Raw genomic sequence first — 16108 nt, forward strand, 5'->3', positions numbered from 1 at the left:
AAGTTATTCACTGAAGAAAAACACAATTCAGGGCTTCAGAGTAGTGTAGTTCTGCAGGGGAGAAGCCATTCTGTAGGACAACAGTGTGGTGCAGTGGTTAGAGTGTCGGACTAGGACCTGGGAGAGACCGGGGTTCAAATTGTCACTTGGCAATGAAGCTCACTGGGCGACCTTGGGCCAGATACTCACTCTTAGCCTCTCCTACCTCACAGGATTGTTGTGGGGATTGAATGAGGAGGGAAAAGACCACATACACCCTTTCACAGAAATAGCGCAAAATAAATGCAATAAAATAAAATAAATAAGAATACAAACCTCAAATGTAAAAAAACCAGAGTAAAGAGGTGCTATTATAAAGGTGCTAAATGAAGGCAGGATGGAAATGCAATAAACAAGCAAGCTTGCTTGGAAAGAGGCAAAATACAAAATTTAAGGGAATGTGGGTCTGGAACAGCCCCCCCCCCATTTCACCACTGAATTTGATCAGTACTGTGTATGTATAATCCAGGTTGTTCCAGGCATGGAAAGGATTTTTTTTCAGGCTTTCCCCCTCATTGGGAGTCTCCTTGCAAAGAGAAAAAAGGCAGCTCAGGTTTTGTCCAAGCAGAGGCCTCTGTAGACTACAGGTCAGGTCATTTGGTTGGGTGGACACCTGTCAGGGAGTCTTTAGTTGTGATTCCTGCATTGAAGGGGTTGTATCAGATGACCCTTGTGGGTCCCTCCCAAGCTGACAAGTTTATGATTCTATGCTGTGTGATCTGGACTGGCAAACTTGGGACATCCAAGGGGTGGTGGGAATGTAGAGGAGGGAGGGACATGTTGTACCAAGAGACCTGGCCAGGTGGGCAGAGGGCTGCATCTGAACTGGGACTTAGCTCCTGCACCCATTGAGAAAACCCCAGCTCACCCCCAAAAATGTGATTATGAATAAAGTGGAGGCAGTGCGTTCTAGCCAGGTGGGAGCAGAGCAGGCTTCTTGTCTCTTCAGGAAAGCTTCCTGAAAGGAACCAGCTGAGCTGTGATTCCTGCATTGCAGAGGGATGGGTTACGTGACACCTGTGGGGGTCCCTCCCAACCGTACCATTCTATGACTCTAGGCCCATTTGGAAGAGGCAGACAGACAGACCACCTTTTTCAGGAGGCCCTGAGCTCAATCTCTCCCCCCCCCCACAGCACCATCTTCAGGTGGGCCTGGGCCTGCGCCCCCTACCTCTGATGCCTTGGAGAGCCCCCAGGTAGCAAAGGCTACTCAAGGGAGGGGAAAAGAAAGAAGCAGGAGTACGAGCCCCCTCCTTCCCTAAAGCAGGAAAGTCTCCACTCTGGCCTGGCAGGCTGCTACATCTGTCGAAGCACCTTGGTGCCGCCGCCATGCCTACCTTGCAGGGCAAGTGTGAGGGAAGCCGAGGAAATGTTTCCTCCTTTATGGTTGGAAGTTGTTGTTTTTTTTTTAAAAAAAATATTGTGTTTTAATGCTGCAGTCTCCTCTGGGACCAAGGGACTCAGGTGGCGCTGTGGGTAAAACCACAGAGCCTAGGACTTGCCGATCGCATGGTCAGCGGTTCGAATCCCCATGGCGGGGTGAGCTCCCGTCTTTCGGTCCCAGCTCCTGCCCACCTAGCAGTTCGAAAGCACCCCTAAGTGCAAGTAGATAAATAGGTACCACTTTATAGTGGGAAGGTAAACAGCGTTTCCGTGTGCTGCGCTGGTGCTGGCTCGCCAGAGCAGCTTCGTCACGCTGGCCACGTGACCTGGAAGTGTCTCCGGACAGCGCTGGCCCCCGGCCTCTTAAGTGAGATGGGCGCACAACCCTAGAGTCGGACACGACTGGCCCGTACGGGCATTGGTACCTTTACAACTGGGACCATGACAGTGAAGGGTGGGCAGTAAATAAATTAACAATACATCAATACTATACGAAATCTTTTAAACATTTTATCAATATTAATATATTCACAAATGCTTAGTATAGACACAATTATTGCTTAATAAATAACAATATATTGACACCAATAATAAAATCTATAATAAAACGATATCAAAATTAATTAGTATTATTATATTAATCCCAATGACACAATACCACTAATAAATTATTAACAGTAATAATGATGTTAAAGCTCGGCTGCCTCCCTTCCCGTTATCCCTCGCTAGTCAAGCTCCTGTGAGAGCAGCAGCAGCAGCTGTCAGGACTCGGAGTAGGAATAGGTCTCCTCGTGAGCCGGCCCGTGCAGCGCGCGAGTCAGCGCCGTCGCGGCAGAAGCGGTAGCATCAACAGCAGGCGCGGGATCGGTCCCCGGGAGCGCCTGCCGCGGCCGCGCCTCCCCGAGCTGGGCGTGGCCTCCGGCTCCTCCCGCCTTCTCCAGCAGCCGTCACTCACGGCAGGACCCGTTCTCCGCCGCGTCGCCATTGGCCGACGCACGGGGGCTGTCCTCGATGACCGCCTGCTCGCGGGTGTAGAGCGCGGCAAGGGGTGCGCGGCGCGCCAGTCGGGGTTTGGCGGCCGGAGAGTGTGCGGCGTTGGAGCGCAGCGAGCAGGAGGAGCAGCCCGGGAGGGATTGCTTAGCCTGGCCGGAGGAAGAGGGATCGCAGCCGGCTATAGGAGCTGCCTGAAGCCGCCGCAGGAGGCGCCGTGGAGGATCGGGGATTTACTTTTCGCTCGTGGTGTGGATTTAACAGGGGGAGTCGGAAGCGCAGGCGCCGGAAAGCCGGCGGCGGAGGCGGCGGAGGAGGAGGATGGGCCGCCCGGAGGGGACCCACGACGGCCGCCGCCTCCTCTGCCGTCGGCTGCTGCTGGGACTGCTGCTCGCCCTGTGCCGCCTGGCGCCGCCACTGCTGGCCAAGAGCCTCGAGCCCGTCGCCTGGAGCGCCGCCAACCCAAAGTACGTGCAGCCTCGACGGGGACGGAGGGCGGGCTGGGGAGGCTGCCGGCCGAGGCCGGAGCGGGGAGCACCGGCTGCATCTTCAGTCCCAACTCGGGAGCGGCTCCGCCGGGCTCTTCTGTCCAGGAATCCCTTCTGCCGGGGCTGGGATAGACAGGGCGGGCGCTGGAGTCCCCTTCTCCCCTCCCCGCGTTGTTCCTTCGTCCTTGACCGGCCTCGGAGGGCGAAGCGGGCGCTCCCGCTCGTCTGAAAGGCGCCGGCGTGTCCCGAGTCCGGTTTCGGGTTTTTTCCCCGGGGAGGAGAAAGGGCACCTGAGTGGGTGGTTGCATTTCTCTCTTAATTTTTTAACCCTCTCCCCAATTTTCATTTATTGTCTTTGGGGGAGAATGGCACTTCTTTGTTGCTGAAATAGAAAACCAAGTGAGTCCGAATTGCCTGTGTGTTCTTTAAAAATGTATTTTTAATTGATTTTCAATCGCGTAATGAGCAAACAGGAAATATCAAGGCAGCACTGTCCAGATTGTGGAAGACAAAGGAGTCTCCTGGTGTGTGTTGGGGGGGGGGGCGCCTCCTCTTTTCCATCTATTTTTTTCTCTGCCAGTCGGGAGTTTCTTTCTCTTAATAGGCGACGGATTAATTCTTTCCCCTCCAAGGACTTGTCTAACTTTCACCCCTGTTAAATGCTACACTCAGGGAACCCCTTCTTCACCCATTCCTCTCCGCTTTAAAACTAGGCTTCTTGAGTTGAATGGTACCCCCAAGGGTCACTCAGTCCAACCCCCCTGTGATGCAGGGGTCAAATTGGGTGACGGGTTCTTTTGTTGCAGGAAAGTGGATTTTGGCTTGGCGTATGTGTGCGTGCAGGGAGCTGAGTTGGAATGGGGCAGAGAGCTGAGTTAAAGGTGGGGGGCCTAAGTGCCACACTCTTAAGGTGTTTGAGGGTTTTCGTAAGGGACCTGCTTCCTTCCTTGGCTTCTGTTTGGGACCTGAGCACTTCACCTGGGGGGAGTGTCATCTCAGGTTGCACCCAAACTGGATGCTGGCGCCCACTCTTGGGTGTGGCTGGGAAGGTAGTTGTTCCTGGTGAATGCTGTTGAATAGGGCGCCCAAAATTGACCCACTCTGATAATGGAAATTGACCCACTGCAAATGGAATATTTCTTCCTCTCCTCGTCTGGCACCAAGCGACCCCCGGGGTCAGGTTTATCCCCTGCCCCTCTGTGGTTTGTGGGGCTACCTCTAAACTTGGCTTGTCGAGAGTAGCTGAACCCCAAAACCCAGACTTTGAGTTTTTAGTGAGTCGAAGCTGTGCCCTGGAAAAACCACTGAGACACCCAGGAATAGATGGTAAACATTGGTGCCAGCATAGTGTTGATTTGTCCAGCAGGCCTTCTGCATGCCGCCTTGGCAGGCCTCTGTCTGTCAGACCCAGCTGCAGAAATGTTTGCCAGGCGTTTGCAGACACAAAGCATCACCCACTTCTCTTTACTGGGCTGTGGGGTTTCCTGAGTTTGACTTTGCAGAAAGTCTCACTAAGTGCCTGGTTTCCAGTCTTCCCGGTTCTCCTTTTCCCCATTAATTTTAACCTGAGATACCTATTGTACTAGCTTGTGCTGGGCAAGGAGGACAGGTTTTGGATTCAGCCCTTCCACTTCTCCCTCATCAAAATGCAAATTGGAACCTCCCTGGGGCAGAGACTTGTCTGTCCCCATAATACAATGTTCCATGGAGTGCCCTGCACATGGCAGCATAATGAAAAAAATACTTTAATAGTGGCAAGAAGCATCCTTGGATGTAGAGAAAAGTGTGTGGGTCCTCCCTCCATGTGATATTTATTTTTTATTTATTTCATAAAAATTACACACTGCTCGATTGTAAAAGAAATAAAAATCCTCAAAATGGCTTACAAAAAAGATATCAAAATGATCTCTGAGTAAAAAGGAGGACAATAGTTTAAGACTGATGAAAAGTTGAAATAACAATAAAACAGATTAAAATTCCCATCAACTTTCTAAACATCTTGAGAGGCTTGTCTATACAGTAATGTTTTCGACAGGCACCGAAAACAGGACAGCGGAGGATAGGCAGGGAGTTCCGAAGTGTAGGTGCTGCCACATTAAATCTAATAATGTAAATAATAATATATGTGGTCAGGCGGCTTGATTTCCAAAAAGCAAAGTGGTTTCCTAAAATGATCACTAAGAAAAATTACCAATAACAATGCAAGACGTACAAAAAATTAAAAACTAAGTGATAATGATCGGAAGTGCATCTTTTTGCACCCACGCTAATGGAAGTTAAGTGGGGGGGGGGTTGGCCCAGCAACTTGGGAGCGCTTAAAAAAGCTGCGCTGTTGCTTATCTTTATATTGTTGTCAATAGCTTTGATAATGTAGCCGTATTAAATAAATAAATAACATTGTTTCTGGGTTCCTGTAAGTCCACTGTTGGGACCTCACATTTTTCCTTTTTATTAAAATAATTGCAGTGCAATTCCAGGCCTGCCTCTGTACTTGGTTTGTGCAAAAGAAATGTTAACAATGGCAGATGTTTCTTTCCAAACAGTCCTCTCAACTGCGAGAGTAAAAAAAAAAAAGTCCTCTGAGAGATGTTTAGATTCCCGGTTGGAGTGCTAATTATCCAGAGACGTTTGGAGACTGATTTCATCAGGATGTTTTGGGAGCGGCTATCCTTTATCTTATAAGTCTGTTTATCTCTTTTAGGGTGGGGGAAAAAATCAAGGGTGAACTAACCCTCTGGAGGGCACCCTCACTTTGTCCGTCAGGGAATAAAGCCCGGAAGGTGGAGGGAAGGAGAGGTGTGTGTGGGGGGGGGTCATATTCTTTTCAAGTCACATAGTTGGGAAAGGACCCCTTTTCTCCAGCCTTCAAAATCATCATGAGCATGTATTAAATTTATTAACTGCTACTTTTCTCTGAGCGCGACAAAAAGAATTATTCTGCATCAGTTTGTTGGAAGACATATTTAGATATCCCTGAAAAGAGGAAACTTTTTGATGAAATTGAAGACCCCCCCCCAAGTGATCCAGCAGATCAGTTTTTAAGGAATTCGTGAGCAGGATTCTGGAAGAGCCTGAAATCTTCACGCTTTCTCGTGGGGGGGGGTGTGTGTCTCTTTTGGGGAGTGGAGGGTTTCTTTTCTTTGGGGTAGGTGTGCATCTGTATATTCAGTGGTACCTCGGGTTAAGAACTTAATTTGTTCTGGAGGTCCATTCTTAACCTGAAACTGTTCTTAATGTGAGGTACCACTTTAGCTAATAGGACCTGCCGCTGCGCCACCGCCACACGATTTCTGTTCTCATCCTGAAGCAAAGTTCTTAACCCGAGGTACTATTTCTGGGTTAGCGGAGTCTGTAACCTGAAGCGTCTGTAACCCGAGGTACCACTGTACAACTGGACCAATGTGGGTCTTGAAGTTTCGAGACCCTTTGTGGGATGATTGGTCATCGCTTCCAAATAAAAAAGGGATAGCATGCCAAATAACAGCTAGAAGGTGTCTCTGTGATAGGAGACCTTCTCTGCCAAATATTTTACTTTCTTTACTTATTCATACAACATAAGAGTATAAGAAGAGCTTGCTGTTATCAGTGTCGCTCGCCAGATTTCCATTATGAGAAGCTTGCAAGCAGAATTCGAACACAGGAGCAACTCTCCCCTCCTGTGGTTTCCAGCAACTGGGATTCAGAATTGTCGCTGCCCCCTGACCATGGAGGCACAGCTTAGCCATCGTGGCTAGTAGCCATTGATAGCTGTGTCCTCCTGTATGAATTTGTCTCACCCTTTTTTCAAAACCATCTTGGCCTCCTGCCAAGCGAGTCCCACAATTTAACTAAGACGTTCTTTCTTTCATCTATCCTGAATCTTCCTGCATTCAGCTTCACTGGGCATCCATGAGTTCCAGGTGTTATTTGCACTTTCTTCAGATCACGCATAATTTTATAAACTTCCATCAATATTCAACAATGTGCCCCCCCAACCTGGAGCACCAAGTGCCTATTTAATTGCATTTGATTTTAAGTCCTTTTTAAAAACAAAGGTATAGTTTGGTAAATGTATTTAGAAGCCTGCGACTTTTGAATGCTATTGGACTAGATTGCCCTTGAACCCCTTCCGATGCAATTCTAGGATTCTGTGTTCTGTCGATATTGCATATGTAATAAAACAAGACCAGGTTGATTGAAAAGTCGGGGTTTTCTAGGCTGTTCAACTCTCTCGGGACGTTGGGTTGTCAGTTTGTCCAGTTAATATGAAGTCCCAGAGTTGCGAGATCTGGTTCTCAAAGCAAGCCTACATTTAGGGTCTCCCAACAGATGGAGAACTTTTTGCCATGATCATTTAGGTTGGTGGCCATCACTGCCTCCTGTCCCATAGTTTAACTATGTACCGTACTTAAAAGAAGCACTTTCTTTTTCGTCTGCTGAATTTTTCAGCATTCAGTTTTGTTGGATGCCCATGAGCTACAGTGTTAGGACCGAGGAAGGAAAACTTTCCTCTAGCCAGGCATAATTCTTTAAATTTCAGTCATGTCGCCTTTTTCCCTCTACGCTTATAAAATCCCGAATTCTGCAACTTCTCTTCGTAGGGGAGCCGCTGCATCCCTACGGTCATTTCGGTTTCCCCTTCTCCGAACCTTTCCCAATTCTGCAGTATACTTTTAGAGGTGAGGTGCTGGAACTGTAATCAGTGGCACGTTGCATTCACCATGCTTTCCCACTTTTGGATTTGGGGTGGCTGGAGGATGTGGCAGGAGCAGTCCGTGGTTGTCTTGCAGGGCAGGTCGGCAAGGCAGAGAATACCTTGCACAGGGGAACATCCTACCCTTCTGTGTGGCTGGAGATCTTGTTAAGTTCCCAGCAAAATAATACGGTCAGAGACTTCAACTGAGGAAGTGTGTGTATTAAAAGCAAGCAAACTGCTTACGTTTTAAAGACCAGCTTTTCCACACTTACTGCGCTGTAAAGCTCAGTCTCTCTCCTTCCCCCCACTCTTTTTGTTTGTTTGTTCTGGAGCTTCCTCTGTGAAAACCCACTGTTTGAAGCTGAATTGGAACAAACAGCAATTTGGGTTTTCTGTGGATTGCTGTTTGCTCTGATTGAGCTTTCAAAGAGCGGGTTTTCACAGCGAGAGCTCTGGAGAAAACAAAAAGCATTAAAGTGTGGACTATGCATGGAAAGCATGGGGGAAAGGAAGTGTGGATAAGCCTGGAGTTTGGATTCCACCCCCCTTCCCAGATGACTTGAGAAGACTGTCATGAAAACATGGGGGGTTGGGTTAGATGACCCTTGGGGGTCCCTTCGAACTCTGCAATTCTATAATTCTATGGAGGTTTGTTTATTGTAAAGCTTTCCGTTTTATTCTATAAAACAGAGAACAGTTATAACAACAGGTAAAGATTGACAGACAAAAAGTGAAGCTATAAAATAGGCATAGAATTTGCACTTGGGTGAAAATAACAATGTCCAGTTAAAGAATATCCCCTTTATTTGATTATTCCAGTTTTGCCAGGCTTGTGACAAGGGTTGTTCAGGAAATGATGCTTCTGTTGTATATGTCATATAGAAATGCCAAATCATACACAAAAAAAGCCTGGAGGTTCTAGCCCTTGTTGAAATATCAAATTATGTGCATTTTTCTCCACTATAGCTCTATTACAGAGCAAGCGCTAGCTACTAAGCGTCCAGTGTTAAGATTATGGGCTGCTTTCCATAGAATTGTAATGACCGTTTGAGCTGCCAAGATCATATATAAAAGCTGTTCTGTTGATACTGGTATCATCGAAAATAATCAGTAGCATTCATTCTGGACAAGAAATAGCAGCTTCTTTAGTAATATTGATCACTTCTGTCAAAATCAAATTCCAAAAAACCTTGCACTAACTTGCTTTTATTGGCAGTTTTTAAGCGGAGTTTGGATGGTCGCCTGTAGGAGATTCTTTAGCTGTGCAATTTGTGCAATTGCCAGGGTTGGACTAGATTACCCTCGGGGGGGGGGGTCCCTTCCAACCCTTTGATTCTGTGCTTCATTTCAGGAGATTCTCTGGAGCACATAATGGTGGTTCTGCCTTCTCTGCCCCCACCTAACTGGCCTCCACAAGTGCTGTGATTTAATATTTGTTTTCAGAACAAATTGCCTATATCCTTTAAAAAGAAAAACAAGAAGTGTGGAGTTTTCCAACCTGGTAGAAATGGTGTCGCACTTTGCGGTGTTGAGAAAATGACTTGAAATGGTTCAAAATTTCATATGATTTAACAGAATGTAGAAAAGATGGATACTAACACCTTAAATAATCTATTTCTATTGTAACCAGCAGACGGAAAACCAGAAGTTTTCTTCCTTTATCTTTAATGTTTCTTATCTCTCTGTTCTTTTCTTCTTTTCCATTCTTGTTCCTGTCTTGTTCCCTTTCTCTATCCTCTTTCTTGTCTTTTTGATTCTGTGTGTTCCAAATAGTATTTTATTGTATTGTGAAAACTGTAATAAAAATCATTTTAAAAAATGAAATCGTTTCAAATTTCTGTGCACTACTCCTGCCTCCGGTTTTCTTTTCCTTGCTCCGACATAACTTCTGCTACTCTAAAACAGTAGTTTATAACTATCTGAATGCCACCCAAGCCAGGATTGTGGGGAAACTTTTAGCTTTTCTTAAAACATCCCTTTGGCTAACATTCTTGAGTTAAATATCTGAAGGAAGGAACAAACACCGCTTTACCAGATTTTACTACCTGTTTAAAATCTTCAATTTTATAGAATTGTAGAGTTGGAAGGGGACATCTAGCATTGCTTCTAGGTAAGGAGGCAATCATTTGTTTTGTATTTTGGTAGAGATAATGGAATCGGAGTTCTCTACCTTTTCATAATATTTAAACATTTATTTCTTTGTAGTTGCAGGGCAAAGATGTCTTGAATAATTCGTGAAATGCTTACGATTCGTTCTGCGTTTCAAATTCGCTATTGATTCTTGATCGTCTGTTGGAATTTTCCTTCCAGGAAAAGTCCCTGTATATATGCGCGTGTCTGTGAGTGTGTCAGACAGACAGACAGACAGACGCTGGTCTGGTTTTAATTTTATCCCCTCGTGCCTGAAGGGGGAAGTCTGCGTAGCAAATATCTTTCCGGGGAAAGGAGAACAATGGCCTTGCTTGGGTGATTTCAGTCATCCTTTTTTCTGCAATGCCAGACGTCCGGGGTTGCTCGATCCGGGGTAACGGGGTAACATCTCGGAGCCAAGGGGTGAAATTTTGTGGAGAAGTCATAAGGACGTCTGAAGAACCTGCTGGATAAGGTTCCATCCTTCCATTCCAGCACCCTGTCCACACAATGGCCAATCAGATGTCTCTTGCAGAAAACCAGCAAGCAGGACCCGAGCAACAAGAGTCCTCTTTCCTCCTGCAGTTTCCACCAGCTGATACCCAGAAGGTGCCTCCAACTGGAGGCAGAGCATAGCCATTCTGGCTAGTAGCCGTTGATAGTCTTCTCCTCCATGAATTTGTGCATTCGTCTTTTAAAACCATCCCAGTTGGTGGCCATCGCTGTCTCCTGGGGGAGCACGTTCTGTGGTTTGCACTGAGTGAAAAAGGACTTTCTTTCATCTGCCTCGAATCTTCCAACATTCAGCTTCACCGAATTGCCCACGAATTCTAGTGTTAGACAGGGAGGAAAACTTCTCCCTCTCCACTTTCTCCATGCCCTGCAAAAATTTTGAAACATCTGTCATGTTACCTTTTACTCACCTTTTCTCCAAACTGTAAAGCCCCAATCACACCAATCTTTCCTCAAAGGGGAGATCCTCCATCCCCTTGCTCGTTTGATTTTCTGAACCTTTTTCATCTTTGCGGTTTTGAGGTGAGCAGAACTGTGCACAGGATGTTCCAAATGAGGACAGACCATAGGTTTTTTTTAAATAAAAAAATATGGTGTGGCATTTTTGTTTTCAGCTCCTTTCCTAAGGATCTTCCTCAAAAGCCCTTCACTGTTTTCATCGGGTAAATGTTGATCCACATGGGCTTCCATATGTCCCTTCTTAGAAGTAAAGACTCCAAACAAAGAGTAGGTTTCAGGCTGGTTCAGAAAAGGGCAACTGAAATGATCAAGGGGAACTATGGAACTCACTGCCACAGGAGGCAGTGATGGCCACAAAATGGGATAGCTTTGAAAGAGGATTGGGCAGATTCGTGGAGGAGGAGAGGGTTATTGATGGCTTCTAGCCACAATGGCTATGCTCTGCCTCCGGAGGCAGCAATGCTTCTGAACCCCAGTTGCTGGAAACCACAGGAGAGAGGACTCTTGTGCTCGGGTCCTATTACCTGGTTTCACGCAGGGATTGTTCCCCACCTGACTGGCCTCACTATTCACAAAAATTCAAAGTTCCTTCTCGCCATTTTAGTCAGTAAACCTAGTGTATTCAATTAGGGGCAGCATAGAGAAAATCTGTTTGGCCAATGTGAGAACAGGATATTGTTTCGGATGGGCCCCTTGGCCTGATCCAGTCAGCCTCATCCTGTGTTCTTATGGAAACCTCGGGAGGGGGAGTTCATTTGTACTCGAATCCTCCTTGCAGGCTTCCCAGCAGACGGCATAAGGTCTACCACTGAGAGAACAGGATGCTTGGCTACATGGGATCTCATTGTGTGCTTACAAGGCCTGATGCTTCTGAATGGCAGTTGCTGGAAACCGCACAGCGGGAGAGTAGCTACCTTGCTGCTTTCACCCTGGTGCATCTGGTTGGCCTCTATGAGACCAGGATGCCTCCCTCATCCAACAGCCACGACGGCCTCTCATTTCCTCAGGTGCTGAGAGGAGTGCAGGGCTTCATGTCGGCCTTGTTCCACTTTAGAAAAGAGGCTGGTGGAGGAGGAGCTGGACAGGAGCCAAGGGCTCCCGGGCCTGGGATTGGGAAAAGGGAAGGCAATAGGTGTTGTTTCACCTGAGACATCAGGTGTACCTGGGCCATACCATTGTCAGGTTGCAGGCAGAGGGGTGGGTGGGATCGCAGGATTGGCTGCTCCCCCTATATCCCTCTATATGGGCTTCCCTTGTGCTGAATCCGTAATGCTGTGGTGCGATTATTGAAAGAAGTGAGGCCTTGTCAGCATAGAACCAGAATTTTAGGGGTGGAGGGGACCCTGAGGGTCATCCAGCCCAACCCCCTACAGTGAAGGAATCACAGCTAAAGAATCCTCAACAGGTGGCCACCCGACCTTTCCCCATATCAGGGAGACAAGAGATGGCAGGTCCTTAAAGTTTCTGCCTCCAGGTTGAGGTGTTGCAGCCTGGGGAAACCATTATTATATTATTACATTACATTACGTTTCATTTTCATTTCATTTATTCGGAGCATTTTCATCCCTTCCTGTCAGCTAAAAAGGCTCCCAGAGCAGCTTCAGTGAAAAATGGAAATGAGACATTCTCTGCCCATGGAGGCTAAGAATCTTACAAACAAACAAACACAGCACACAAGGAAAACGGGACGAGGAGGGACCAAAAATATAAGAACTCAGACAGCAGTTTCTAAACTGTTGTTGCTGCAGTGGGCAGCTGCCACAGTTCAGGGGCTGATGGGTCTGCATTTTTGACAGAAATGATGGAATGAGCCTTCTCCCCATCTCTCCCACTGAGGCAGCCTGGTGTAAGGGCAACTCAAAGTGATTTTCAATATTTTAAGCAAAAACAACAACAACCCAACCCCCCCATACATACATGATAACCAGCATTTTGTGTGTGTGTGTGTGAGAGAGAGAGAGAGAAAGAAAGAAAGAAAGAAAGGTGTGTCTTTTCCTTAAAAAAAACCCCTATGTTAAAACATCCCACCCACGCAAAAAGGCGATAGATGATTAAAAGCCAAGGCGTGGCAAAAAAAGGAATTTTTTGCCTGGCACCTAAAGATGAGTAATGGTGGTGCCAGGCAAGCCAAAATAAACTTGGCCATGATTCCTGAATTTTTTGGGTGGCGAGGCGGGGAAACAGGGATTGGACTAGATGGCCCTTGGATCCCCTTCCCATTCTCCCCACTTCCCAATTGTATTGCAAGCTAGTTGAGTAGCCACAGCGTACCTTCCATGTGCAGGAAAATTCTACCTCTAAATGCCATGGGCTTGGAAGCTGGCAAGTGGTTGGGGGTAGAATTCTTCCTTATTTCCTTCTTCCTCCTGTCTGCTGTGGAAAGTAGAATATTGTGGGCTGGATGGATTTTTGCTTCCATCCGAAGTTCTTGAGCAATCATGGAGGGCTGATATACAGTGGAATGGACTCCCTCAGAAGCTGGTGGGTTGCCATTCCTTGGAGGCCGGATGGCTACCTGTGAAGGAATTATTGAGCTGTGATTCCTAGCTTGCAGTAGTTGGGCCAGATTTTTTTTTAAGAAATAATATTTTATTTTTTACTAGTTGGGCCAGATGTCTCTTAGGCTGCCTTCCAACTCTAAAGTTCTACAACCTGCTTCTTCCTCCCCTGTTTGTCGTTGCTGAACATCCCGCACCTCCTGCCGGCCAGTAGCCTGAGGGTGGACAACTGAGCCCCCTCAGGACTGAGGTCAGATTTGCTCTCCCCCGTTTGCCAGAGGCCCTTGACAAAGGTCTATTGACAGTAATGGGCACAACCTTGCGCAGCTGAATGCTGTCAGTGCACGATATCTCAATGGGCAACCAGAGATGGGAAGCTTCCCAGCTTGGCTTTTTATAGATGATGAGGACCAGAGAGAGCCCTCCCTTATGTCAGTAAGCCCCTTCCCCCTTGTGTTGATGCAGAATTAAGAGCCTCCCATTCCCTGCAAGGTGCTCCTTAATCATAGTTGCGTATAGTACAGTTGGAAGGGATCCCAAGGGTCATCTAGCCCAACCCCTGGCAGGTGGCTATCCAACCTCTGTTGGATGGAGCAGCTCCCCTGTGAAGAAAGGTTTTAGAGTTTGGGACTTTTGGGTTTAGATAAAAGGTGAGGAAAAGGGATGGAAGAGTACTTATTCACACATAAACTATGGAACTCACTCCCACAGTAAGCAGTGATGGCCGCCAACTTGGATGCCTTTAAGAGAAGATGAGAGAAATTCCTTGAGGAGAGGGCTCTTGATGGCTACTAGCCAGGATAATGGCCATGCTCTGCCTCCACAGCTGGAAACAGCCATGCTTCTGAATCTCAGTTGCTGAAGACCACAGGAGGGGAGAGAGTTCTTGCGCTCCAATCTTGTTTGGGGGTTTTCCATTAGGGCAACTGGCTGGCCTGATCCAGCAGGCTCTTCTTATGTTTCTCTGTTTAATATCTGTAGGAAAGGAGGCTGAGAAAGTGAGGCATGTAATGGCAGGAAGAGATAGAGTTCCATATATTTTTATTAAGAAATCACCTTCTTTTGTTCTTGCACTCAAACCCATAATGGGCATCTGGTCAGCCACTCTGGGAACAGGATGCTGGACTAGATGGGCCATTGGCCTGATCCAGCAGAGCTCTTCTGATGCTCTCTGCTCCAGCCGGGTCCTGTCCTGCCTTTGCAAGCCCTTCTGAACATTTGCATTCTTCTTTCTTGCTCTGCAAAACTGCTGTCTCTGCCTGGGCCCCAAAGAGGCAGGGCTGCGAGGGAACTGCTTGGTGCGCTCTCCCTTCCCTTTGATTAAAAACATGGTCTCTTAAGCAAGCAGCCCCTGAAATGGCTGAGACAGGGCAAGTATGTGTGTGTGTGGAGATGCAGGAGTGGGAGCGATTGGTCTTCACTTGGAACAGGAGGGCAGTTTGCAAATGTGCGTGCTAATTAAAAGAAAGAGTGTGCAATTGCCTGCAGGCCTGCCTGCAAACTCAGCTTTACTTTTGTGAGGAGTGCGATTCCTTTGTTTAGTTTTGCCACCAACATGAACTTGGTCTCCCGTGAGAGGGAAGCAGGGAGTCCATTTCAGGCCTGCTCACTCTGTGTATGCCCAGACAATCTTTCTTTCTTTCTTTCTTTCTTTCTTTCTTTCTTTCTTTCTTTCTTTCTTTCTTTCTTTCTTTCTTTCTTTCTTTCTTTCTTTCTTTCTTTTCGGAGCAAGGTTTGCCTCCCAGTTAAGGGAGCTTGATGGCTGTACACCAGGAAAGGAATTGAAAATAAAACTACTGGTAACCTAATTCCATTAGATAAATCTCTTGGTGCCAACCACACTTGCAATATACTGTGCTGTACGGTTCTGGTTGCCTCACTTGAAAAAGGATAGTGCATGGTTGGAAAAGGGCAACCAAAATTATCAAGGGGACGGAGCAACTCTCCCGTGAAGAAACATTGCCGCACTTGGAATTTTTGTAGCCTAGAGAAAAGGCAAGTAGGTGGTGACATGCCTGACATTGAGAAAGTGGGTAGGGGAAAGTTCTTCTCCCTCTCACAGAACACCAGAATACATTGGCATCCCATGAAGATGAATGTTGGAAGATAAAATGAAGGATTTCTTCACTTAGTACGTAGTTAAATGACGACACTTGCTCCCACGGGAGACAATGAAGGCTACCAACTTGGGTGGCTTTAAAAGAGGATTGGACAAATTCAAGGAGGAGAGCACAGTGTTATTGGTGGCTACTAGCCAGGATATCTACGTATTCCGCCTGCACTGTTGGAGGCAGCAAATGCTCCTGAAAGCCACAAGAGCAGAGAGTGACTCTTGTGCTCAAATCCTGTTTGCGGGTTTTGCACGAGGGGCATCTGTTTGGCCACTGTGAGAACAGGACACTGGAGTAGGTGGGCCGCTGGCCTGACCCAGTAAGCTCTTTTTTACAAGCTTGTCTTGGCCTCCCCCAGGCCAAGACTTTGCCCTGCAGAAATAGCTTGACCAGAGGCCACCGAAAGGCACACAGATGCCTGACTTGTCAGCGAGGCAGCACTGAAAAGCTGCCCTTAACTCAGAAGTCCCCATAATTTGCTTATGCTCCTGAAAATGTGCAAGCAGCTAAAAGTGTTAGGGGGAAAGTGTGATCCTGGAGGCTGGTTTCTCTTTTCCTAAAAAGAATCTTAGAATTGTCCAAACCCCTGCAATTCAGCAATCACAGCTAAAGGAATCCCTGATAGATGATCAGCTGACCTCTGTTTAAAAATCTCCAATGAGGGATAGTCCAATATTTTCCAAGGGACTGTGTTCCTCTGTGGAAAGGTTCTTACCTTCAGAATTTTTTTTCCTAATGTTCAGTTGGAATCTCCTTGTTTTTGAATCTGGGTCCTCCCGTCCGATGCTTCAGAAAACAAGCTTGTTCCATCTTCAGGTGGCT

At 47.0% G+C, this 16108-nt stretch overlaps 1 protein-coding gene across 1 annotated transcript in view; it reads left to right on the plus strand.

Annotated features, from left to right (window-relative positions):
- The first annotated feature begins 2469 nt into the window (after positions 1 to 2469).
- Positions 2470 to 16108, plus strand: part of EFNB1 (ephrin B1) — a 67181-nt gene continuing 53542 nt past the window's right edge. The window contains exon 1 of the mRNA XM_081897926.1: positions 2470 to 2879. Within this exon, the coding sequence (XP_081754052.1) occupies positions 2734 to 2879 (146 nt within the window). The 5' untranslated portion in view covers positions 2470 to 2733. The remainder of the gene's footprint in view (positions 2880 to 16108) is intronic.

The sequence above is a fragment of the Podarcis melisellensis genome (assembly GCF_964234715.1).
Source record: "Podarcis melisellensis genome assembly, chromosome: Z".
NCBI classification, from domain to species: Eukaryota; Metazoa; Chordata; class Lepidosauria; order Squamata; family Lacertidae; genus Podarcis; species Podarcis melisellensis.